Raw genomic sequence first — 27,367 nt, 5'->3', positions numbered from 1 at the left:
GTTAAGGTGTTGAAGTAGGCTGAAGGGGCAGTTGGTTGTGGGAGATGGATGAGTGTAAGTTGAAATCCGTCACCCTGCTCTGCAGATCCGCCAACCTCACCATCACTAATGCCGATGGTGTTACTGGCCCCGCTTATCTCAAGGGCCTCCTCTTCCGCCAGGGTCACGTCCATGAAATCTGGAGGTCCTCTGCCGGCCCTGGCCCTCTCCCTGGAATTCTGCACTCTCTTCTGCAAAAGGGGTGGGACAGCGGTATGAGTGGCTAGCGAGGATGTGTACTTCTTCTGGACGTAGTGCTTAACGTGGAAAGGAGAATCAGGCCGATGTCATAGGAGTGGGGATATCATGCATTTAAGTGACTACACTATGAATTGAGGAGGTTTGCTGAGAGTAGGTGCAGGTCGAGCAGCTCAGATGAGATGAGATGAGGATGGGGTTGTTGACAGCAGTGAAAGGAGGAAACAGGAGTTGAGCATGTGTAAGGAGTGAGCATGAGAGATGGTACAGTGCACCATTGCGATTGGTGCTGAGGAAAGTGATGCAGGGGTGAGGGGTGGTGAATGGTATAGGAGGGACAAGGTGGAGTGGAAGGAGGTGCATTGTAGGAGAGGGGTAAAGAAGGACGTGTGCTGACCTAGTCAGGTCATTGAAACACTTCCTGCAATGGATCCAGGACACTCCTGCTACTGACTTCCTCAGCCACCTCAATCCAGGCCTTCTTTATGGTGGCAGCAGGGTTCTTCTTCCCACTATGTGGGAAACAGTGCATCCAGCAGGAACTCCAGGGAAGCGTCAGAGAACCTGGGGGCCACCTTCCCATTCTTTCCAGCCATGTCACCAATTTTTAACATCACTTTACTGACAATGGACTCCTATCTGTTCGCCTCCCTTGTAGATGTGGACTGCGTCTTTAAGTAGTGGCCAGGAAATTGCATCATGTGGTTGGTCGGGAGACCTGCAGACGTGGGATCCTGATGCAAAACCCAGAAGCATTATTTAAATGACAGCTGACCATAAAAATCGACCAGGCTTCCACATTGCACAATGATGTGGCTCGTCTCCCGCTACAGCCCTCGCACACTCTGATCCCATCTCCAAGTAAAAATCGGGTCCAAAAAATTCCAGACTATTAAGAACCCATGTAAAAGTCAAGCAGGGAGAAAATGGCTATTCAGGGTTAATCTTAGGAATGAAAAGAAAATATTAATTCTAACTTTTTGTTTTTACAATAATGCATGATAAAATGCATCAAGATCTATAATCCACGATCAAGCTGCTTTCAAGAACATGACCACAGATTGCTCATAACTATATGCCATTTCCTAACAATCTGCAGAATTAAAAGATTTGCCTATGATTTATGTCAAACATGATCAAGCTTGCTGATTGGCTCAAATTTCATATTCACTAAAAATCAACCAATAAATATACATTTATTTCATTATCTCACAAAAAATTCAAATATTTAAGTGAAAAAATGCTTTCAAAATCCTTTGAACAGCTATTTTTTTTCATCCATCCTATATATCCTAGAAATAAAAGTTAAAACAGAAACTTTAATAAATTTAAAAATATTACATATGCACACATTTCCTGTCTACAAAACCTCACTTACTGTTGTTAATTTTTTGTCATGCTTCAATGTCAACTTTTCCCATTATAAATGACTGTCCACTTTTATGATAGGAACTGCCTATACAAACATATCACACTGTAATTACACCCTCCTGTTGCAGTGCCTCAGTTTTGTGTCTCTCAGCTCCTCAGCCTGGACTGCAGAGAAACACCCAATGCAACCAACTCTATGGGATAGATTTTCATCTCACCGCCCGAATGTAAAATTAGCATTATGGATAGGTCACCAGTTATAGAAACTGTTTGATTTTCATTTCATTAAAGTCAATCATATTGTTCACAATTTACATTAATAATTTGGACTCGGGAATCAGAAGTAAAATTTCGGAACAACACCAAATTGGGGGGTATAGTTAATACAATGGAGGAATGTGTCAAAATGCAAGAGGACATTAATAAACTTTTAGAATGGGCATGTAATTGGCAAATGAATTTCAGTGAGATAAGTGTGAGGTGGTCATTTTGGTAGGAAGAATAAGAAGGCCACATACTGCTTGGATAATTAGAGTCGAAATGGGGTAGAGGAGCAAAGGGATCCTGGGGTACAGATACACAAGTTACTGAAAGTAGCGATGCAGGTTAATAAGGCCATAAAGAAGGCAAACCAAGCACTGGGGTTCATTTCTAGAGGGTGAAACTAGAACTAGGGGGCATAATCTTAGAATAAGGGGCTGCTCTTTCAAAACTGAGATGAGGAGAAACTTCTTCACTCAGAGGGTGGTAGGTCTGTGGAATTTGCTGCCCCAGGAAGCTGTGGAAGCTACATCATTAGATAAATTTAAAACAGAAATAGACAGTTTCCTAGAAGTAAAGGGGTTATGGGGAGCGGGCAGGAAATTGGACATGAAGCTGAGTTCGGATCGGTCAATGCCCTGTGGGTGGCGGAGAGGGCCCAGGGGCTATGTGGCCGGGTCCTGCTCCGACTTCTTGTGTTCTTTAGATTTGTGGTTGGGATCAGATCAGCCATGATCTTATTGAATGGCGGAGCAGGCTCGAGGGGCCGATTGGCCTACTCCTGCTCCAATTTCTTATGTTCTGATGTTCTTAAAAGCAGAGAAGTTATGTTAAACATGTACAGAACCTTGGTTAGATCACACTTGGAGTACTGTGCACAGTTCTGGTCTCCATATTATAAAAAGGATATAGAGGCATTGCAGAAGGTGCAAAAAAGATTCACAAGGATGATACCGGATCTGAAAGGATACACTTATCAGGAAAGGCTGAACAGGCTGGGGCACTTTTCTCTAGAAAAGAGAAGGCTTAGGGGTGATCTGACAGAGGTCTTTAAGATAATGCAAGTGTTTGACAGGGGTTTTTTTATTCGTTCATGGGATGTGGGCGTCGCTGGCAAGGTCAGCATTTATTGCCCATCCCGAATTGCCCTTGAGAAGATGGTGGTGAGCAGCCTTCTTGAACCGCTGCTGTCCGTGAGGTGAAGGTTCTCCCACAGTGCTGTTAGGTAGGGAGTTCCAGGATTTTGACCCAGCGATGATGAAGGAACGGCGATATATTTCCAAGTCAGGATGGTGTGTGACTTGGAGGGGAACGTGCAGGTGGTGTTGTTCCCATGTGCCTGCTGCCCTTGTCCTTCTAGGTGGTAGAGGTCGCGGGTAGACCTAGAAAAAATGTTTCCACCTGTGGGGGAGTCCAAAACTAGAGGTTATAAATATAAGATAGTCACTAATAAATCCAATAGGGAATTCAGGAGAAACTTCTTTACCCAGAGAGTGGGAAGAATGCGGAACGCGCTACCTCAGAGAGTAGTTGAGGCGAATAGCATAGAATCATTTAAGGGGAAGCTAGATAAGCACACGAGGGAGAAAGGAATGGAAGGATATGCTGATGGGGTTAGATGAAATAGGGAGGGAGGAGGCTCATGTGAAGCATGAATGCCAGCATAAAACAGTTGGGCCGAATGGCCTACTCCTGCTCCTATTTTCTATGTTTCTATATAAACAAACCATTCAGCCCTTCGAGCCTGCTCGCCATTCAATATGATCATGGCTGATCCTCTATCTCAATACCATATTCCCACTCTCTCCCCATACCCCTTGATGCCTTTTGTGTCTAGAAATCTATCTAGCTCCTTCTTAAATATATTCAGTGACTTGGCCTCCACAGCCTTCTATGGTAGAGAAATCCACAGGTTCACCACCCTCTGAGTGAAGAAATTTCTCCTCATCTCAGTCCTAAATATCCTACCCCATATCCTGAGACTGTGACCCCTCGTTCTGGACCCCCCAGCCAGGGGAAACATCCTCCCTGCATCTAGTCTGTCTAGCCCTGTCAGAATTTTATATGTTTCAATGAGACCCCCTCTCTTTCTTCTAAACTCGAGTGAATACAGTCCGAGTCAACCCAATCTGTTCTCATACGACAGACCTGCCATCCCAGGAATCAGTCTGGTGAACCTTCGCTGCACTCCCTCGACAGCAAGTATATCCTTTCTTAAGTAAGGAGACAATATAAGAACATAAGAACATAAGAAATAGGAGCAGGAGTAGGCCAATCGGCCCCTCGAGCCTGCTCCGCCATTCAATAAGATCATGGCTGATCTGATCCTAACCTCAAATCTAAAGAACACAAGAAGTAGGAGCAGGACCCGGCCACTCAGCCCCTGGGCCCGCTCCGCCACCCAAAGGGCCTTGACCAATCCGAACTCAGCTTCATGTCCAATTTCCTGCCGGCTCCTCGTAACCCCTAATTCCCTTTACTTCTCGGAAACTATCTATTTCTGTTTTAAATGTATTTAATGATGTAGCTTCCACAGCTTCCCGAGGCAGCAAATTCCACAGACCTACGACCCTCTGAGTGAAGAAGTTTCTCCTCATCTCAGTTTTGAAAGAGCAGCCCCTTATTCTAAGATTATGCCACCTAGTTCTAGTTTCACCCATCCTTGGGAACATCCTTACCGCATCTACCCGATCAAGCCCCTTCACAATCTTATATGTTTCAATAAGATCGCCTCTCATTCTTCTGAACTCCAATGAGTAGAGTCCCAATCTACTCAACCTCTCCTCATATGTCCACCCCCTCATCCCCGGGATTAGCCGAGTGAACTTTCTTTGTACTGCCTCGAGAGCAAGTATGTCTTTTCTTAAGTATGGACACCAAAACTGTATGCAGTATTCCAGGTGCGGTCTCACTAATACCTTATATAACTGCAATTGTAAACAATTTTACAACACCAAGTTATAGTCCAGCAATTTTATTTTAAATTCACAAGCTTTCGGAGGCTTCCTCCTTCGTCAGGTGAACGATGTGGCCTTCATTGCAAGAGGATTTGAGTACAGGAGCAAGGATGTCTTACTGCAGTTATACAAGGCCTTGGTGAGACCACACTTGGAATATTTGTCTGACAAATTTGCTTGAGTTCTTTGAGGACATAACGTACAGGGTGGATAAAGGGGAACCAGTGGACGTAGTGTATTTAGACTTCCAGAAGGCATTCGACAAGGTGCCACATAAAAGATTATTGCTCAAGATAAAGAATCACTGGATTGGGGGTAATATTCTGGCATGGGTGGAGGATTGGTTATCTAACAGGAAGCAGAGAGTTGGGATAAATGGTTCATTGTCAGACTGGCAACCAGTAGCCAGCGGTGTTCCGCAGGGGTCGGTGCTGGGTCCCCAACTCTTCACAATCTATATTAACGATTTGGAGGAGGGGACCGAGTGTAACATATCAAAGTTTGCAGATGATACAAAGATGGGAGGGAAAGTAGAGAGTGAGGAGGACATCAAAAACCTACAAGGGGATATAGACAAGCTGGGTGAGTGGGCGGAGATTTGGCAGATGCAATACAATATTGGAAAATGTGAGGTTATGCACTTTGGCAGGACAAATCAGAGAGCAAGTTATTATCTTAATGGCGAGGAACTGGAAAGTACTGCAGTACAAAGGGATCTGGGGGTCCTCGTGCAAGAAAATCAAAAAGGAACTGGAAAGTACTGCAGTACAAAGGGATCTGGGGGTCCTAGTGCAAGAAAATCAAAAAGGGACTATAACTTGGTGTTGTAAAATTGTTTACAATTGTCAACCCCAGTCCATCACCGGCATCTCCACATCATTATATAACTGCAGCAATACCTCCCTGTTTTTATATTCTATCCCCCTAGCAATAAAAGCCAACATTCCGTTGGCCTTCTTGATCACCTGCTGCACCTGCATACTGACTTTTTGATTTTCTTGCACTAGGACCCCCAGATCCCTTTGTACTGCAGTACTTTCCAGTTCCTCGCCATTAAGATAATAACTTGCTCTCTGATTTGTCCTGCCAAAGTGCATAACCTCACATTTTCCAATATTGTATTGCATCTGCCAAATCTCCGCCCACTCACCCAGCTTGTCTATATCCCCTTGTAGGTTTTTGATGTCCTCCTCACTCTCTACTTTCCCTCCCATCTTTGTATCATCTGCAAACTTTGACATGTTACACTCGGTCCCCTCCTCCAAATCGTTAATATAGATTGTGAAGAGTTGGGGACCCAGCACCGACCCCTGCGGAACACCGCTGGCTACTGGTTGCCAGTCTGACAATGAACCATTTATCCCAACTCTCTGCTTCCTGTTAGATAACCAATCCTCCACCCATGCCAGAATATTACCCCCAATCCAGTGATTCTTTATCTTGAGCAATAATCTTTTATGTGGCACCTTGTCGAATGCCTTCTGGAAGTCTAAATACACTACGTCCACTGGTTCCCCTTTATCCACCCTGTACGTTATGTCCTCAAAGAACTCAAGCAAATTTGTCAGACAAATATTCCAAGTGTGGTCTCACCAAGGCCTTGTATAACTGCAGTAAGACATCCTTGCTCCTGTACTCAAATCCTCTTGCAATGAAGGCCAATATACCATTTGCCTTCCTAACTGCTTGCTGCACCTGCATGTTTGCTTTCAGTGACTGGTGTACAAGGACACCCAGGTCCCTTTGTACATCAACATTTAACTAATACTCTGCCTTTCTGTTTTTCCTTCCAAAGTGGAGAACTTCACATTTATCCACATTATACTGCATCTGCCATGTGTTGCCCACTCACTCAACTTGTCTAAATCGCCTTGAAGCCTTTTTGCATCCTCCTCACATTTCACGATCCCACCTAGTTTTGTGTCATCATGTGCTGTAGACTTGATGTAACTCAATATATATTAAATCAAAGTATTATGTAAAAATAATGATAATGCTGAAGACCTGTGCAGCAGAGCTAGCCACTCCAGATACTCAGATGTGTTCTATCCACATGAAACAGGACAAATCCAACCTAGCGGATTACCGCCCTGTCAGCCTCCTCCCAATCATTAGTAAAGTGATGGATGGAGTCATCAATAATGTTATCAGGGAACATCTATTCATTAATGAGAAACAAGCAGAGACAGTTACATCAAAAGAAAGATACAGAGATTTTATTTTTATTTTTGTCTGTGTACATCATCATGGTAGGATGGCTAGTTTATAAACAAAATAATGCTGAGTTTAGTATGTATATTTCTAAGAGAACTGTTCTTTTTGTTTTGGTGTTAGGTTGGAGAAAAGTTTCGATCACGCTCACTGAAGTTCCCTGGCCTGATTTCAGGTTGCACTATGGATTGGTTCAGTCGCTGGCCCAGAGAGGCACTGGTTGCTGTCTCCAACTATTTCCTTTCTGGTTTTTACATTGCTTGCTCAGACGAGATCAAAAAACAACTGGTGGAAACAATGGGTGTCTTCCATGACATGGTCTATCAAACATGCGAGGACTATTTTCAGAGGTATGTTCTGATTAGGGAACTGATTAATTTATGGATGACATTTAAAAGCAGTTGATACCCAGACTGGTCAACTTGATTAATCTGATTGTTTCTGTTCTAGAAAATGGTGAAATCTAATGAGGGTTTACAAATATGTTTTCATGAGAGTACTGTTTTGATAAGTAGGAATTACTGACTGAGGACTATAATGAAAAATCTCTAATTTAATTTTGGTATACCGCAGAAGTAGTCATAGGGGCCGATAATGTGATGGCAAGCCTCTGATGCACTTCAGTGTGCAAAGCTCATTAAGGTCCTAAAAAATAATTAATTAAAGGCTCGCCTAACAATGCAAATGGACTACCTGAGTAACACTCCAGCCACAAGACACTTATTTTGGTGCTGTAGGGAAGGTCCTAATGTATAAAAAAAATTCCAGTGACTGGCCCTTCCACATGCCCTTCTTGCCACTCTTACCCTCCCCCCGACCCTGCTGCCCAACGCCCTCCTGGCCGCTGGAGAATGCTGACAGTGCTTGACAGACCTTTTACAGCACTGGACAGCATTGCGAAACTCATTAATATCCACGTCATAGCTATGTATTTCAATGAAGCGTAGAATATGATGGCACGATGGGATCATCACCTGTGTCGCTAATACTTTTATGCCAATACTTTTGAGAACAAAGCCCTTGAGTCTGCTCACAAATACCCTTGCCTTTGGCTGCATTATGTGGATGATGCTTTTTGTATTTCACATGACGGTAAGGAGCAGTTTTTGCAATTTCTTGAATATCTGAACTAAACCACACTTCCATCAAGTTTACTGTGGAAATCAGAGAGAATGACCTGTTTCTTTTCCTTAACTTGAAGATGTAAAGCCTAAGACCTGGAGCTCTTTCCTTTGCGTTCTATACAAAGACAATACGCACTGACCATTATTTATATTTTGAGTCACATCATCATCCAACGACAAAGATCAGTATTATTACAGCACTTAATGATGGTGCCATCATCATTCATAGCCCATTTCAGTGCAGAGTCACATCATGTGAGAGGCACTCTTCTCTCCAATCAGCAACCAGTGGTTGTAATGGACATACGAACATACAAATTAAGAGCAGGAGTAGGCCATTCGGCCCCTCGAGCCTGCTCTGCCATTTGATAAGATCATGGCACCAACGATATAGGTAAAAAATAGGATGAGGTCCTACAAGCTGAATTTAGGGAGTTAGGAGTTAAACTAAAGAGTAGGACCTCAAAGGTAGTAATCTCAGGATTGCTACCAGTGCCACGGGTTAGTCAGAGTAGGAATGACAGGATAGCTAAGATGAATACGTGGCTTGAGAGATGGTGCAAGCTGGAGGGATTCAAATTCCTGGGCCATTGGAACCGGTTCTGGGGGAGGTGGGACCAGTACAAATTGGACGGTCTGCATCTGGGCAGGACTGGAACCAATGTCCTAGGGGGAGTGTTTGCCAGTGCTGTTGGGGAGGGTTTAAACTAATGTGGCAGGGGGATGGGAACCGATGCAGGAAGTCAGTGGGAAATAAAGTGGTGACAGAAACAAAACGCAGTAAGGGAGAGTGTACAGAACATGACCGGACAGATGGTCTGAGAAAGCAGGGCAAAGACCAAGGGAAGTCTAGATTAAACTGCATTTATTTCAATGCAAGAAGTCTGATGGGCAAGGCAGATGAACTCAGGGCATGGATGGGTACATGGGACTGGGATGTTATAGCTATTACTGAAACATGGCTAAGGGAGGGGCAGGACTGGCAGCTCAATGTTCCAGGGTACAGATGCTATAGGAAAGATAGAGCAGGAGGTAAGAGAGGAGGGGGAGTTGCGTTCTTGATTAGGGAGAACATCACGGCAGTAGTGAGAGGGGATATATCCGAGGGTTCGCCCACTGAGTCCATATGGGTAGAACTGAAAAATAAGAAGGGAGAGATCACTTTGATAGGATTGTACTACAGACCCCCAAATAGTCAACGGGAAATTGAGGAGCAAATATGTAAGGAGATTACAGACAGCTGCAAGAAAAATAGGGTGGTAATAGTAGGGGACTTTAACTTTCCCAACATTGACTGGGACAGCCATAGCATTAGGGGCTTGGATGGAGAGAAATTTGTTGAGTGTATTCAGGAGGAATTTCTCATTCAGTATGTGGATGGCCCGACTAGAGAGGGGGCAAAACTTGACCTCCTCTTGGGAAATAAGGAAGGGCAGGTGACAGAAGTGTTAGTGAGGGATCACTTTGGGACCAGTGATCATAATTCCATTAGTTTTAAGATAGCTATGGAGAAGGATAGGTCTGGCCCAAAAGTTAAAATTCTAAATTGGGGAAAGGCCAATTTTGATGGTATTAGACAGGAACTTTCAGAAGTTGATTGGGAGAGTCTGTTGGCAGGCAAAGGGACGTCTGGTAAGTGGGAGGCTTTCAAAAGTGTGTTAACCAGGGTTCAGGGTAAGCACATTCCTTATAAAGTGAAGGGCAAGGCTGGTAGAAGTAGGGAACCTTGGATGACTCGGGAGATTGAGGCACTAGTCAAAAAGAAGAAGGAGGCATATGACATGCATAGGCAGCTGGGATCAAGTGGATCCCTTGAAGAGTATAGAGATTGCCGGAGTAGAGTTAAGAGAGAAATCAGGAGGGCAAAAAGGGGATATGAGATTGCTTTGGCAGATCAGGCAAAGGTGAATCCAAAGAGCTTCTACAAATACATAAAGGGCAAAAGGGTAACTATGGAGAGAGTAGGGCCTCTTAAGGATCAACAAGGTCATCTATGTGCGGAACCACAAGAGATGGGTGAGATCCTGAATGAATATTTCACATCGGTATTTACGGTTGAGAAAGGCATGGATGTTAGGGAACTTGGGGAAATAAATAGTGATGTCTTGAGGAGTGTACATATTACAGAGAGGGAGGTGCTGGAAGTCTTAACGCGCATCAAGGTAGATAAATCTCCGGGACCTGATGAAATGTATCCCAGGACGTTATGGGAGGTTAGGGAGGAAATTGCGGGTCCCCTAGCAGAGATATTTGAATCATCCACCGCTACAGGTGAGGTGCCTGAAGATTGGAGGGTAGCAAATGTTGTGCCTTTGTTTAAGAAGGGCGGCAGGGAAAAGCCTGGGAACTACAGACCAGTGAGCCTGACATCTGTAGTGGGTAAGTTGTTAGAGGGTATTCTGAGGGACAGGATCTACAGGCATTTGGAGAGGCAGGGACTAATTAGGAACAGTCAGCATGGTTTTGTGAGAGGAAAATCATGTCTCACGAATTTGATTGAGTTTTTTGAAGGGGTAACCAAGAAGATAGATGAGGGCTGTGCAGTAGACGTGGTCTACATGGACTTCAGCAAAGCATTTGACAAGGTACCGCATGGTAGGTTGTTACATAAGGTTAAATCTCATGGGATCCAAGGTGAGGTAGCCAATTGGATACAAAATTGGCTTGACGACAGAAGACAGAGGGTGGTTGTCGAGGGTTGTTTTTCAAACTGGATGCCTGTGTCCAGCGGTGTGCCTCAGGGATCGGTGCTGGGTCCGCTGTTATTTGTTATTTATATTAATGATTTGGATGAGAATTTAGGAGGCATGGTTAGTAAGTTTGCAGATGACACCAAGATTGGTGGCATTGTGGACAGTGAAGAAGGTTATCTAGGATTGCAACGGGATCTTGATAAATTGGGCCAGTGGGCCGATGAATGGCAGATGGAGTTTAATTTAGATAAATGTGAGGTGATGCATTTTGGTAGATCGAATCGGGCCAGGACCTACTCCGTTAATGGTAGGGCGTTGGGGAGAGTTATAGAACAAAGAGACCTAGGAGTACAGATTCATAGCTCCTTGAAAGTGGAGTCACAGGTGGATAGGGTGGTGAAGAAGGCATTCAGCATGCTTGGTTTCATTGGTCAGAACATTGAATGCAGGAGTTGGGATGTCTTGTTGAAGTTGTACAGGGCATTGGTGAGGCCACACTTGGAGTACTGTGTACAGTTCTGGTCACCCTATTATAGAAAGGATATTATTAAACTAGAAAGAGTGCAGAAAAGATTTACTAGGATGCTACCGGGACTTGATGGTTTGACTTACAGGGAGAGGTTAGACAGACTGGGACTTTATTCCCTGGAGAGTAGGAGGTTAAGGGGTGATCTTATAGAAGTCTATAAAATAATGAGGGGCATAGATAAGGTCGATAGTCAAAATCTTTTCCCAAAGGTAGGGGAGTCTATAACGAGGGGGCACAGATTTAAGGTGAGAGGGGAGAGATACAAAAGGATCCAGAGGGGCAATTTTTTCACTCAAAGGGTGGTGAGTGTCTGGAACGAGCTGCCAGAGGCAGTAGTAGAGGCGGGTACAATTTTGTCTTTTAAAAAGCATTTGGACAGTTACATGGGTAAGATGGGTATAGAGGGATATGGGCCAAGTGCAGGCAATTGGGACTAGCTTCGTGGTATAAACTGGGCGACATGGACATGTTGGGCCGAAGGGCCTGTTTCCATGTTGTAACTTCTATGATTCTATGATTCTATGATTGTGACCTCAACCCTACTTTCCTGTCTACCTACAATAACCTTTGACTCCCTTGTTAATCAGGAATCTATCTAACTCAGCCTTAAAAATATTCAATGACCCTGCCTCCACCGCTCTCTGGGGACGGAAGTTCCACAGACTCACGACCCTCTGAGAGAAAAAAATTCTCCTCATCTCCGTCTTAAATGGGAGACCCCTTATTTTTAAACTGTGGCCCCTAGTTCTAGTCTCTCCCACAAGGGGAAATATCCTCTCAGAATCTACCCCTTCTAATCCCCTCAGGATCTTATATGTTTCAGTCAGATCACCTCTCATTCTTCTAAACTCCAGTGTATACAGGCCTAACTTGTCCAAACTTTCCTCATAAGGTATCCCCTCATCCCAGGAATCAGTCGAATGAACCTTCTCTGAACCGCCTCTAAAGCAATTATGTCCTTTCTTAAATAAGGAGACCAAAACTGCACACAGTATTCTAGATATGGTCTCACCAATGTGCCCTGTACAACTGTAGCAAAATATCTCTACTTTTATATTCCATTCCCCTTGCAATAAATGACAACATTCCATTTGCCTTCCTAATCATTTGCTGTACCTGCATACTAACTTTTTGTGATTCATGTACTAGGACACCTCTGCACATCAGAGTTCTGCAATCTCTCTCCATTTAAATAATATACTGATTTTCTATTCCTCCTCCCAAAGTGGACAAGTTCACATTTTCCCACATTATACTCCATCTGCCAAATTTGTGCCCACTCACTTAACCTATCTATATCCCTTTGCAGACTCCTCATGTCCTCTTCACAACTTACTTTCCAACCTACCTTTATGTCATCAGCAAATTTAGCAACCATACATTCGGTCCCTTCATCCAAGTCATTGATATAGATTGTAAATAGTTGAGGCCCCAACACTGATCCCTGTGGCACTCCACTCGTTACATCTTGCCAACCTGAAAATGACCTATTTATGCCTACTCTCTGTTTCCTGATAGCTAACCAATCCTTTATCCATGCTAATATGTTACCCCCTACATCATGAGCTCTTGTAGCCTTTGATGTTGCACCTTGTCAAAAGCCTTCTGGAAATCCAAGTACACCACACCCACAGGTTCCCCTTTATCCATGTTGCTTGTTACTTCCTCAAAGAAATCCAATAAATTAGTCAAACACGATTTGCCTTTCACAAAGCCGTGTTGACTCTGCCTGATTGCATTGAGATTTTCTAAGTGCCCTGCTATAACCTCCTTATAATAGTTTCTAGCATTTTCCCTATGACAGATGTTAAGCTAATTGGCCTGTAGTTTCCTGCTTTCTGTCTCCCTCCTTCCTTGAATAGAGGAGTTACATTCGCTATTTTCCAGTCTGATGGGACCCTTCTGGAATCCATGGAATTTTGGAAAATTAATACCAATGCATCTACTATCTCTGCAGCCACTTCTTTTAAGACCCTGGGATGAAGTCTGTCAGGACCTGGGGATTTGTCAGCTTTTTTAGTTCTGATAATTTTTTCCGAACCCTTTCCCTGATGATTATAAATGTTTTAAGTTCCTCCCTCCCTTTCACCTCTTGATTCACAATTATTTCTGGCATGTTATTTGTATCCTCTACAGTGAAGACGGATGCAAAATATCTGTTCAATTCATTCACCACTTCCTTATTCTCCATTATTAATTCCCCAGACTCACTCTCTGGAGGACCAACACTCACTTTACTTACTCTTTTCCTTTTTAAATACCTGTAGAAACTCTTACTATCTGTTTTTGTATTTCAAGCTAGCTTTCTCTCATACTCTAATTTCTCCCTCCTTATTATTCTTTTAGTCATTCTTTGTTGTTTTTTTATTCTGTCCAATCTTCTGATCTTCTAGAACGTGCTGCTGTTAGAAACTGTCCAGAAAGCACTCTATGAACTCATCCTCCAGACTACCTTTGCCAATCAGATTCTTCCAATTTATGTGTGGATTAAAATCACCCACAATTATCGCTGTTCCTTTCTCACAAGCCCATTATTTCTTCCCTGTCCTACTGTGTGGTTACTGTTAGGGGATCTATGAATTACTCCCACAAGTGACTTCTTGCCTTTACTATTTCTTATCTCTACCCAAACTGATTCTACATCTTGGTCTTTAAAGCTAAGGTAATTTCTCTCCATTATACTCATGTCATCCTTAATTAACAGAGCTACCCCTCCACCTTTTCCTAACTTCCTGTCCTTCCGAAATGTCAAGTACCCTTCCAGCCCTTTTGATACCTTGCAGCCATGTCCCTGTAATGGCTATTAGATCGTACATATTTATTTCTATTTGAGCTGTCAATTCGTCCATTTTGTTACGAGTGCTACGTGCATTCAGATACAAAGCCTTTAGTGCTGTCTTTTTACTATTTTTTTGCAACCTCTAGCCTGATCTGCTACGATGTGGAGATGCTGGTGATGGACTGGGGTGGACAAATGTAAGGAGTCTTACAACACCAGGTTATAGTCCAACAGTGGTTATAGTCCAACAGACTATAACCTGGTGTTGTAAGACTCCTTACACTTATCTGCTGCCACTCTCTTAAGTTTGCATGCTCTGTCATCAGTAGATGATGTCGGGAACAAGAGGAATCCTACATTGTATTAATTGAAGAGAACAGCCAAAGGCCTTAATAGAATGTAAGAACATAGAAATAGGAGCAGGAGCAGGCCATACGGTCCCTCAAACCTGCTCTGCCATTCAATAAGATTATGGCTGATCTTCAACTACACTTTCCTGCCCGATCCCCATATCCCTTGATTCCCTTAAAGAAAAGAAAATTGGATGGGTTGTAAAATGGCTGATGATTCGCAATGTACCGATTTGCGCTATCACCGAAGACCAATTTGACCCCATGGGCTTTTTAGCCTGGAAAGGAGGTTTCTGAGAGGCAACCTCAATTTCATATAGATGTACAAGATAGTTAAAGGTACGGAAATAGTAAATCTGGAATATTATTTTAAAGTAAATTGTGAGAGTAGGACAAAAAAACAAAGTTTCAAACTACTGCGGGTGGACTCACTGTGGAGCATTCGCGATGCAGAGAAACTCGTGGATAGCACGTTTAGCGAGTTGGTCACACCGCAGGTAAAGGGTATACAGGCAGGAAGTGAATGGGTGACCACCAGGAAGAGTAAGAGATGCAGGCAGGTAGTGCAGGGGTCCCCTGTGGCCATCCCCCTCTCAAACAGATATGCCACTTTGGATGCTGTTGGGGGGGATGACTTATCAGGGGAAGGCAGCAGCAGCCAACTTCCTGGCACCACGGGTAGCTCTGCTGCACAGGCTGGGAGGAAAAAGAGTGGCAGAGCTATAGTGATAGGGGACTCAATTGTAAGGGGAATAGACAGGCGTTTCTGCGGCCGCAACCGAGACTCCAGGATGGTGTGTTGCCTCCCTGGTGCAAGGATCAAGGATGTCTCGGAGCGGCTACAGAACATTTTGGAGGGGGAGGGCGAACAGCCAGCTGTCGTGGTGCACATAGGCACCAACGATATAGGTAAAAAAGGGGATGAGGTCCTAAAAGCAGAATATAGGGAGTTAGGAGGTAAATTAAAAAATAGGACCTCAAAGGTAGTAATCTCAGGATTGCTGCCAGTGCCACGTGCTAGTCAGAGTAGAAATAGGAGGATATTTCAAATGAATACGTGGCTAGAGGAATGGTGCAAGGGGGAGGGATTCAAATTCCTGGGACACTGGAAACGGTTCTGGGGGAGGTGGGACCAGTACAAACCGGATGGTCTGCACCTGGGCAGGGCCGGGACCGCTGTCCTAGGAGGAGTGTTTGCTAGTGCTGTTGGGGAGGGTTTAAACTAAAGTGGCAGGGGGTTGGGAACCTGAGCAGGGAGAGACAGGAAAGCGTAACAGGAAGGGACAGAAGGTATGGAGTAATAGGTAAAGTGTTAAAAAAGGAAAAAGCAGGAACTAAGCGTCACAAAACAGATTTGAAAGTTCTTTATCTGAACGCACGTAGCATTCGTAACAAAATGGACGAGTTAACGGCACAAATAACTACGTATGGGTATGATCTTGTGGCCATTACAGAAACATGGCTGCAGGGTGACAACGACTGGGAATTAAATATGCCAGGGTATTTAACAATCAGGAAGGACAGGCAGGAAGGAAGGGGAGGTGGGGTGGCTATGTTAATAAAGGAAGGAATCACTGTAATACAGAGAAATGATATTGGGACAAAGCATCAAGATAATGAAACAGTTTGGGTGGAGATAAGGAATAATAAGGGAAAAAAAACATTAGTGGGCGTAGTATATAGGCCTCCTAATAGTTGCAACTCTGTTGGAAGAAGTATTAATCAGGAGATAGTCGGGGCATGTAATAAGGGAACAGCCATAATTATGGGGGATTTTAATTATCATATTAACTGGACAAATCAAATTGGGCAGAGCAGCCTTGAGGACGAGTTCATTGAGTGCATCAGGGATGGATTTCTTGAGCAGTATGTAACTGATCCTACAAGGGGGCAGGCAACCTTGGACCTGGTCCTGTGTAATGAGTCAGGATTAATTAATAATGTCCTAGTTAAGGATCCCCTTGGAACGAGCGACCACAACATGGTTGAATTCCATATCCAATTAGAGGGTGAGAAGGTTGATTCTCAAACAAGCGTACTGAGCTTGAATAAAGGAGACTATGATGGTATGAGAGCGGAATTGATTAAAGTGGACTGGGAAAATAGATTAAAGTGTAAGACGGTACATGAGCAGTGGTGTTCATTTAGGGAGTTATTTTACAACTTTCAAAATAAATATATTCCACTGAGGAAAAAAGGGTGTAAAAGAAATGACAGCCATCCGTGGCTAAGTAAAGAAATCAAGGATAGTATCCGACTAAAAACAAGGACATATAAGGTAGCCAAACTTAGTGGGAGGATAGAAGATTGGGAATTCTTCAAAAGACAGCAAAAAGTAACTAAAGGATTGATTAAGAAAGGGAAGTTAGATTATGAAAAGAAATTAGCAAAAAATATAAAAACAGATAGCAAGAGTTTCTATAGTTATATAAAAAGAAAAAGGGTGGCTAAGGCAAACATAGGTCCCTTAGAGGATGAGACCGGGAAATTAATGGTGGGAAACATGGAGATGGCAAAAATACTGAACAAATATTTTGTTTCAGTCTTTACAGTAGAGGACACTAAGAATATCCCAACACTGGACAAACAGGGGACTCTCGGGGGGGAGGAGCTAAATACGATTAAAATCACTCAGGAGATGGTACTCAGTAAAATAATGGGACTCAAGGCGGATAAATCCCCTGGACCTGATGGCTTCCATCCTAGGGTCTTGAGGGAAGTGGCAGTAGGGATTGTGGATGCTTTGGTGATAGTTTTCCAAAATTCCCTGGACTCAGGAGAGGTCCCGGCAGATTGGAAAACTGCTAATGTAACACCGTTATTTAAAAAGGGTAGTAGGCAGAAGGCTGGAAATTATAGGCCAGTTAGCTTAACATCTGTGGTGGGTAAAATTTTGGAGTCTATTATTAAGGAGACAGTAACGGAACATTTAAATAAGCATAATTTAATAGGACAAAGTCAGCATGGCTTTATGAAGGGGAAGTCATGTCTGACAAATTTGCTTGAGTTCTTCGAGGATATAACGTATAGGGTGGATAAAGGGGAACCAGTGGACATAGTGTATTTAGACTTCCAGAAGGCATTCGACAAGGTGCCACATAAAAGATTATTACTTAAGATAAAAAATCACGGGATTGGGGGTAATATTCTGGCATGGGTGGAGGATTGGTTATCGAACAGGAAGCAGAGAGTTGGGATAAATGGTTCATTTTCGGACTGGCAACCAGTAACCAGTGGTGTTCCACAGGGGACGGTGCTGGGTCCCCAACTCTTTACAATCTATATTAACGATTTGGAGGAGGGGACCGAGTGCAACATATCAAAGTTTGCAGATGATACAAAGATGGGAGGGAAAGTAGAGAGTGAGGAGGACATAAAAAACCTGCAAGGGGATATAGACAGGCTGGGTGAGTGGGCGGAGATTTGGCAGATGCAATATAATATTGGAAAATGTGAGGTTATGCACTTTGGCAGGAAAAATCAGAGAGCAAGTTATTTTCTTAATGGCGAGAGACTGGAAAGTACTGCAGTACAAAGGGATCTGGGGGTCCTAGTGCAAGAAAATCAAAAAGTTGGTATGCAGGTGCAGCAGGTGATCAAGAAAGCCAACGGAATGTTGGCTTTTATTGCTAGGGGGATAGAATATAAAAACAAGGAGGTATTGCTGCAGTTATATAAGGTATTGGTGAGACCGCACCTGGAATACTGCATACAGTTTTGGTCTCCATACTTAAGAAAAGACATACTTGCTCTCGAGGCAGTACAAAGAAGGTTCACTCGGTTAATCCCGGGGATGAGGGGGCGGACATATGAGGAGAGGTTAAGTAGATTGGGACTCTACTCATTGGAGTTCAGAAGAATGAGAGGCGATCTTATTGAAACATATAAGATTGTGAAGGGTCTTGATCGGGTGGATGCAGTAAGGATGTTCCCAAAGATGGGTGAAACTAGAACTAGGGGGCATAATCTTAGAATAAGGGGCTGCTCTTTCAAAACTGAGATGAGGAGAAACTTCTTCACTCAGAGGGTGGTCGGTCTGTGGAATTTGCTGCCCCAGGAAGCTGTGGAAGCTACATCATTAGATAAATTTAAAACAGAAATAGACAGTTTCCTAGAAGTAAAGGGAATCAGGGGTTATGGGGAGCGGGCAGGAAATTGGACATGAAGCTGAGTTCGGATCGGTCAATGCCCTGTGGGTGGCGGAGAGGGCCCAGGGGCTATGTGGCCGGGTCCTGCTCCGACTTCTTGTGTTCTTTAGATTTGTGGTTGGGATCAGATCAGCCATGATCTTATTGAATGGCGGAGCAGGCTCGAGGGGCCGATTGGCCTACTCCTGCTCCAATTTCTTATGTTCTTATGTTCTTATGTACTGGAAGTTATGATTTAAGACTGATACCAGGAAGTTCTTTGCACAGAGAGTGCTCACAGAATGGACCCCTGGTAGAGCAGTGAAGCCAAAACCACCGGAATCATATAAGAAACAATTAGATGCTGCATTGGGGGAATTGTAGGATCTGTCTGGATGGATAAACTAAGATGCTCTCAATGGCTTTCTCCATCCATAATTATCTTGTGATTTTTTTTTGTCTTTTTTATTCCTTACTATTTAAATAATTCTGCAATACCAAATTTTCTCAAATCTGTGAATAATCTCCAATGGGAAATCTTTAAGAACAATATCAAAACAGCTAAGCATAAAATCATAGAATCTTACAGCACAGAAGGAGGCCTTTTGGCCCATTGTGCCTGTGCAGGCTCTTTGAACAAGCTGGACAATTAGTCCCACTCAGCTGCTCCCTCACTTTATCCCTGTAAATTTTTCCTTTTCAAGTATATATCCAATTCCCCTATGAAAGTTGCAATTGAATCTGCTTCCACAACCCTTTCAAGCAGTGCATTCCACATCTCACTGCATGAAAAAATTTTCCTGATCTCCCCCCTGGTTCTTTTACCAGTTATCCTAAATCTATATCCTCTGGTTACTGACCCTTCCACCAGTGGAAACAGTTTCTCCCTTTCTGTCGCTTAGCCAATTCCATATCCATGCTGCCACAGCCCTTTTAATCCCATGGGCTTCAATTTTGCTAACAAGTCTATTATGTGGCACTTTATCAAATGACTTTTGAAAGTCCATATACAGAACATAAGCTGCACGACCTTCATCAACCCTCTCCGTTATTTCATCGAAGAACTCAATCAAATTTGTCAGACATGGTTTGCCTTTAACAAATCCATGTTGGCTGTCATTTATTAACCTGTTCTTCCAAGTGACAATTAATTTTGTCCCAAAGTATAGCCTCCAGATGATTCCCCACCACCGACATTAGGACTTTATTTTATTCATTCATGGGATGTGGGCGTCGCTGGCAAGGCCAGCATCTATTGCCCATCCCTAATTGCCCTTGAGAAGGTGGTGGTGAGCTGCCTTCTTGAACCGCTGCAGTCCGTGTGGTGAAGGTTCTCCCACAGTGCTGTTAAGTAGAGAGTTCCAGGATTTTGACCCAGCGAAGAAGAAGGAACGGCGATATATTTCCAAGTCGGGATGGTGTGTGACTTGGAGGAGAACGTGCAGGTGGTGGTGTTCCCATGCGCCTGCTGCCCTTGTCCTTCTAGGTGGTAGAGGTCGTGGGTTTGGGAGTTGCTGTCGAAGAAGCCTTGGCAAGTTGCTGCAGTGCATCTTGTGATGGTACACACTGCAGGCACGATGTGCCAGTGGTGGAGGGAGTGAATGTTTAAGGTGGGGGATGGAGTGACAAACAAGCGGGCTGCTTTCTCCTGGATGGTGTCGAGCTTCTTGAGTGTTGTTGGAGCTGCACTCATCCAGGCAATTGGAGAGTATTCCATCACATTCCTGACTTGTGCCTTGTAGATGGTGGGAAGGCTTTGGGGAGTCAGGAGGTGAGTCACTTACCGCAGAATACCCAGCCTCTGACCTCCTGTTGTAGCCACAGTATTTATATGGCTGGTCCAGTTAAGTTTCTGGTCTACGGTGGACCCAGGATGTTGATGGTGGGGGATTCGGCGATGGTAATGCCGTTGAATGTCAAGGGAAGGTGGTTAGACTCTCTCTTGTTGGAGATGGTCATTGCCTGGCACTTGTCTGGCGCGAACGTTACTTGCCACTTATCAGCTCAAGCCTGGATGTTGTCCAGGTCTTGCTGCATGCGGGCATGGAACCTGAGCAGGGAGACAGAGTACGGGGAAACAAGGATAGAAACAAAAGACAGAAAGGAAAGAAGCAATAGGAAGGCAGAGAAAACAAGGGCGAAAAACAAATAGGGCAATAGTGCAAAATAAAACTAAGATGACTAGCAATCTTAAAAAGACAAGTCTAAAGGCATTGTGTCTTAATGCACGAAACATTCACAACAAGGTAGATGAATTAACAACGCAGATAGATATTAACGGTTATGATATAGTTGCGATTAATGAGAAATGGCTGAAGGGTGACCAAGGATGAGAACTGAACATCCAGGGGTATTCAATATTTAGGAAGGATAGGCAAAAAGGGAAAGGAGGTGGGGTCGCGTTGTTAGTAAAGGAGGAAATCAATGCAATAGTGAGGAAGGATATTGGCTCAGAAAATCACGATGTGGAATCTGTATGGGTGGAGCTAAGAAACACCAAGGGGCAGAAAACGTTGGTGGGGGTTGTCTATAGGCCCCCAAACAGTAGTGGAGATGTAGGGGAGGGCATTAAACAGGAAATTAGAGACGCATGCAAGAAGGGTACAACTATAATCATGGGTGACTTTAATATACATATGGATTGGTCAAACCAACTTAGCAATAATACTGTGGGGGAGGAATTCCTGGAGTGTGTACGTGATGGTTTTCCAGACCAATATGTTGAGGAACCAACTAGAGAACACGCGATCCTAGCCTGGGTATTGTGCAATGAGAAAGGATTAATTAACAATCTTGTTGTGCAGGGTCCCTTAGGGAAGAGCGACCATAACATGATAGAATTCCTCATTAAGATGGAGAGTGAAGTAGTTGAATCCGAAACTAGGGTCCTGAATCTAAATAAAGGAAATTATGAAAGTATGGGGTGCGAGTTGGCTATGATAGACTGGGGAACTTTACTTAAAGGGATGACGGTGGATAGGCAATGGCTAATATTTAAAGAACGTGTGCAGGAATTACAACAATTATTCATTCCTGTCTGGCGCAAAAATAAAACAGGAAAGGTGGCTCAACCATGGCTTACAAAAGAAATTAGGGATAGTATTAGATCCAAAGAGGAGACATATAAAATTGCCAGAAAAAGCGGCAAGCCTGAGTATTGGGAGCAGTTCAGAATTCAGCAAAGGAGGACAAAGAGATTGATTAAGAGGGGAAAAATAGAGTATGAGAGTAAACTAGCAAGGAACATAAAAACTGACTGTAAAAGCTTCTATAAATGTCAAGAGAAAAAGATTATTGAAGACAAATGTAGGTCCCTTACAGTCAGAAATGGGGGAAATTATAATGGGGAAAAAGTGGGAACAGGGTACTGAGTTAGACAATCAGCCATGATCATATTGAATGGCGGAGCAGGGCTGAATGGCCTACTCTTGCTCGTATTTTCTATGTTTTCTATGTTTCTACGCTTCATTATCTGAGGGGTTGCGAATGGAACTGAAAACTGTGAAATCATCAGCGTACATCCCCGTTTCTGACCTGATGATGGAGGGAAGGTCATTGATGAAGCAGCCGTTGAGTACGGTAGCATAGTGGTTATGTTACTGGATTAATAATCCAGCTAGGCCTGGACTAATAATCCAGAGTCATGAGTTCAAATCCCCCCACGGCAGCTAGGGAATTTAAATTCAATTAATTAAATAAAAATCTGGAATAAAAAAAATAGTATCAGTAATGGTGGCCATGAAGCTGTTGGATTGTCGTAAAAACCCAACTGGTTCATTAATGTCCTTCAGGGAAGGTAAACCTGCCATCCTTACCCGGTCTGGTCTACATGCGACTCCAGACCCACAGCAATGTGGTTGATTCTTAATCGCCCTCTGAAATGGCCAAGCAAGCCACTCAGTTGTAAAATCTCACCACGAAAGGTCATAATAAGACACGACAAAGGCAAACCAAGCCCAGTTGACCCTGCAAAGTCCTCCTCACTAACATCTGGGGACTTGTGCCAAAATTGGGAGAGTTGTCCCACTGACATAGCCATACTCACAGAATCATACCTTTCAGCCAACGTCCCAGACTCTTCCATCACCATCCCTGGGTATGTCCTGTCCCACTGGCAGGACAGACCCAACAGAGGTGGCGGTACAGTGATATACAGTCATGAGGGAATGGTCCTGGGAGTCCTCAACATTGACTCCGGACCCCATGAAATCTCATGGCATCAGGTCAAACATGGGCAAGGAAACCTCCTGCTGATTACCACCTATCGCCCTCCCTCAGCTGATGAATCAGTCCTCCTTCATGTTGAGCACCACTTGGATGGAAGCACTGAGGGTAGCAAGGGCACAGAATGTACTCTGGGTGGGGGACTTCAAAGTCCATCACCAAGAGTGGCTCGGTAGCACCACTGCTGGCCGAGTCCTGAAGGACATAGCTGCCAGACTGGGCCTGCAGCAGGTAGTGAGCGAACCAACACAAGGGAAAAACCTACTTGACCTCGTCCTCACCAATCTAACTGTCACAGATGCATCTGTCCATGACATTATTGGTAGGAATACCATCGCACAGTCCTCGTGGAGACGAAGTCCCGTCCTCGCACTGAGGACACCATCCAACATGTTGTGTGACACTATCACCGTGCTAAATGGGATGGATTCAGAACATATCTAGCAGCTCAAAACTGGGCATCCATGAGGCGCTGTGGGCCATCAGCAGCAGCAGAATTGTATTCCAGCACAATCTGTAACCTCATGGCCTGGCATATTCCTCACTCTACCATTATCAACAATCCAGAAGATCAACCCTGGTTCAATGAGGAGTGTAGAAGAGCATACCAGGAGCAGCACCAGGTGCCAACCTGTTGAAGCTAGAACACCGGGCTACATGCATGCTAAACAGTGGAAGCTCTGTCTGTAGCTTTAGACAGAGCTAACCGACTCCACAACCAACGAATCAGATCAAAGCTCTGCAGTCCTGCCACATCCAGTCGTGAATGATGGTGGACAGTTGAACAACTAACAGGAGGAGGAGGCTCTGCAAACATCCCCTTCCTCAATGATGGCAGAGTCCAGCACGTGAGTGCAAAAGACAAGGCTGAAGCGTTTGCAACCATCTTCAGCCAGAAGTGCTGAGTAGATGATCCACCTCGGCCTCCTCCCGATATCCCCGCGATCACAGAAGCCAGTCTTTAGCCAATTCGATTCACTCCACGTGATATCAAGAAACGGCTGAGTGCACTGGATACAACAAAGGCTATGGGTCCCGACAACATCCCGGCTAGAGTGCTGACAACTTGTGCTCCAGAACTAGCCGCGCCTCTAGCCAAACTGTTCCAGTACAGCTACAACACTGGCATCTACCCAACAATGTGGAAAATTGCCTCGATATGACCTGTCCACAAAAAGCAGGATAAATCCAATCCGGCCAATTACCGCCCCATCAGTCTACTCTCTATCATCAGCAAAGTGATGGAAGGTGTCATCGACAGTGCTATCAAGTGGCACTTATTCACTGATAACCTGCTCAACGATGCTCAGTTTGGGTTCCGCCAGGACCACTTGGCTCCAGACCTCATTACAGCCTTGGTCCAAACATGGACAAAACAGCTGAATTCCAGAGGTGAGGTGAGAGTAACTGCCTTTGACATCAAGGCAGCATTTGACCGAGAGTGGCACCAAGGAGCCCCAGTAAAATTGAAGTCAATGGGAATCAGGGGGAAAACTCTCCAGTGGCTGGAGTCATACCTAGCACAAAGGAAGATGGTAGTGGTTGTTGGAGGCCAATCATCTCAGCTGCCAGAGTTCCTCAGGGCAGTGTCCTCGGCCCAACCATCTTCAGCTGCTTCATCAATGACCTGCCCTCCATCATAAGGTCAGAAATGGGGATGTTCGCTGATGATTGCACAGTGTTCCGTTCCATTCACAACCCCTCAGATAATGAAGCAGTCCGTGCCCGCATGCAAGACCTGAACAACATCCAGGCTTGGGCTGATAAGTGGCAAGTAACATTCGTGCCAGACAAGTGCCAGGCAATGATCATCTCCAACAAGAGAGAATCTAACCACCTCCCCTTGACATTCAACGGCATTACCATCGCCGAATCCCCCACCATCAACATCCTGGGGGTCACCATTAACCAGAAACCTAACTGGACCAGCCACATAAATACTGTGGCTACAAGAACAGGTCAGAGGCTGGGTATTCTGCGGCAAGTGACTCACCTCCTGACTCCCTAAAGCCTTTCCACCATCTACAAGGCACAAGTCAGGAGTGTGATCGAATATTCTCCACTTGCCTGGATGAGTGCAGCTCCAACAAAACTCAAGAAGCTTGACACCATCCAGGACAAAGCAGCCCACTTGATTGGCACCCCATCCACCACCTTAAACATTCACTCCCTTCACCACTGGCACACAGTGGCTGCATCGACTTGCCAAGGCTTCTTCAACAGCACCTCCCAAACCCGCGACCTCTACCACCTAGAAGGACAAGGGCAGCAGGCACATGGGAACAACACCACCTGCACGTTCCCCTCCAAGTCACACACCATCCCAACTTGGAAATATATCACCGTTCCTTCATCGTCGCTGGGTCAAAATCCTGGACCTCCCTTCCTAACAGCACTGTGGGAGAACCTTCACCACACGGACTGCAGCGGTTCAAGAAGGTGGCTCACCACCACCTTCTCAAGGGCAATTTGGGATGGGCAATAAATGCTGGCCTTGCCAACGGCACCCACATCCCATGAACGAGTAAAGAAAAAAGCTGAAGATATTTGCCTGTAGTTACCTGATTTATCCCTGTCCCCTTTTTTGAACAGGGGTGTAACATTTGCAACCTTCCAGTCTCTGACACTGCTGCCATAATCCAAGGAGGATGAAAGATTGTGGCCAAATCCTGTTATTTTCACCTTTACTTCCCTCAGTCACCTAGGATGCATCTCATCTGGACCGGGTGACTTTTCTCCTTTGAGCGCTGCCAACCTTTTAAGTACTTCCTCTTTATCTATTTTTATCCTATCCAATTTCTCTTCTACCTCCTACTTTACTGTGACAATGGCAGCATCCTCTTCTTTCGGGAAGACAGATGTAAAGTATTCATTTAGTACCTCTGCCATGCCCTCTGCCTCAACAAGATTTCCTTTTTGGTCTCTAATCGGTCCCACCCTTCCTTTCACTATCCTTTTACTATTTATATACTTATTAAAGATTTGGTGTTCCCTGTAAGGTTACTTGCTAATCTTTTCTCATACACTCTATTTGCCCCTCTTATTTCCTTTTTCAGTTCTCCTCTGCACTTTTTGTATTCTGCTTGATTCTGTACTGTATTATGAATCTGACATTTATTGTAAGTCTCCTTTTCCTGTTTCATTTTAATCTCCATTTCTTTCGTGATCCAGGAGCTCTAGCTTCCTTTTCCCCTCATTGGAATGTGTTTAGTCTGTACCCGAACTATCTCCTACTTGAAGGCCTCCCGTTGCTCATTTCTTGTTTTACATGCCAATCTTTATTTCCAATCCACCTTGGTCAGATCCCCTTTCAGCTCACTGAAATGAGCCCTCTTCCAGTTGAGTATCTTCACCATTAATTTTTCCTTGTCCTGTTCGATAACTACTTTAAACCTAATGATATTGTGATCACTCTTTCTCAAATGCTCTCCCACTTCATTCCCCAGAACTAGATCCAACACTGCTTCCTTCCTCATTGGGCTAGAAACATACTGATCAAGAAAGTTCTTCTGCACACATTTCAAGAATTCCTCCCTCTCCTTGCCCTTTACACTATTTTTTCCCCCAGTCTATATTCGGGTAATTGAAGTCCCCCTTTATCGCTGCTCTATTGTTTTAACATCTTACTGAAATTTGCTTGTAGATTTGCTCCTCCATCTCCTTCTCACTATTTCTACTGTTCTGTGGTCTAATCTGCAAAACCTGTGTCAACCTCAGTAACTAACTGAAATAAAGAGAGGAACACGGAGGCTCTGATCTTATTGAGCGAGCTTTCAAACTCATAAAGGGATTTGTCAAAGATGTGTTTCTATAGAAAGGATTAAAGAATATGGTGAGATGACTTATCATAAAGGACAAAGTTATTCTGAGCCTGTCTTGTTTCTAAAAAATGATTTTTTTGTGTGACATTTGTATGTGAGTATATCTTTGCTTGAGTCAAGCTGTAACTATGCTTAGAATCATAGACCCATTCTATTTCTGCCTCCGCCCCAACTCAGCCCATCTGCTACTGAAACCTGCTTCCATGCTTTTGTTACTTCCAGACTCAACTATTCCAATGCTCTCCTGGCCGACCTCCCATCTTCCATCCTCCATAAACTTGAGTTCGTCCAAAACTATGCTGCCCGTATCCTAACTCGCACCAAGTACTGTTCACCTATTAACGCTGTGCTCACCGACCTACACTGGCTCACGGTCCAGCTAATTTAAAATTCTCATCCTTGTATTCAAATCCTTCCATAGGCTTGCCACTCCCTATCTCTGTAACTCTGCGAGAGTTCTGCATTCCTCCAACTCTTGTTCATCCCCCACTTCATTTGCCCCACCATTGGTGGCCGTACCTTCAGCTGTCTAGGCCCTAAGTTCTGGAATTCCCTCCCTTAACCTCTTTGTCTCTCTACCTCTCTCTCAGTCTTTAAGACACTCCTTAAAATCTACCTACTTCTCTTAAAAGCTCCTTATGGGGCACGGTGTCAAATTTTTTCTGATAACGCTCCTGTGAAGC

The 27,367-nt window shown here is 44.2% G+C and overlaps 1 protein-coding gene across 1 annotated transcript in view; it reads left to right on the top strand.

Annotated features, from left to right (window-relative positions):
• Positions 1 to 27,367, top strand: part of LOC137322209 (dynein axonemal heavy chain 8-like) — a 1,675,662-nt gene that overhangs the window by 1,272,675 nt on the left and 375,620 nt on the right. Inside the window, exon 72 of the mRNA XM_067985325.1 lies at positions 7,161 to 7,387. Within this exon, the coding sequence (XP_067841426.1) occupies positions 7,161 to 7,387 (227 nt within the window). The remainder of the gene's footprint in view (positions 1 to 7,160; positions 7,388 to 27,367) is intronic.

The sequence above is a fragment of the Heptranchias perlo genome, chromosome 5, assembly GCF_035084215.1.
Source record: "Heptranchias perlo isolate sHepPer1 chromosome 5, sHepPer1.hap1, whole genome shotgun sequence".
Taxonomy (NCBI): Eukaryota; Metazoa; Chordata; class Chondrichthyes; order Hexanchiformes; family Hexanchidae; genus Heptranchias; species Heptranchias perlo.
Note: the sequence above shows the minus strand (reverse complement) of the source record. Positions and strands in the feature narration are given on the sequence as shown.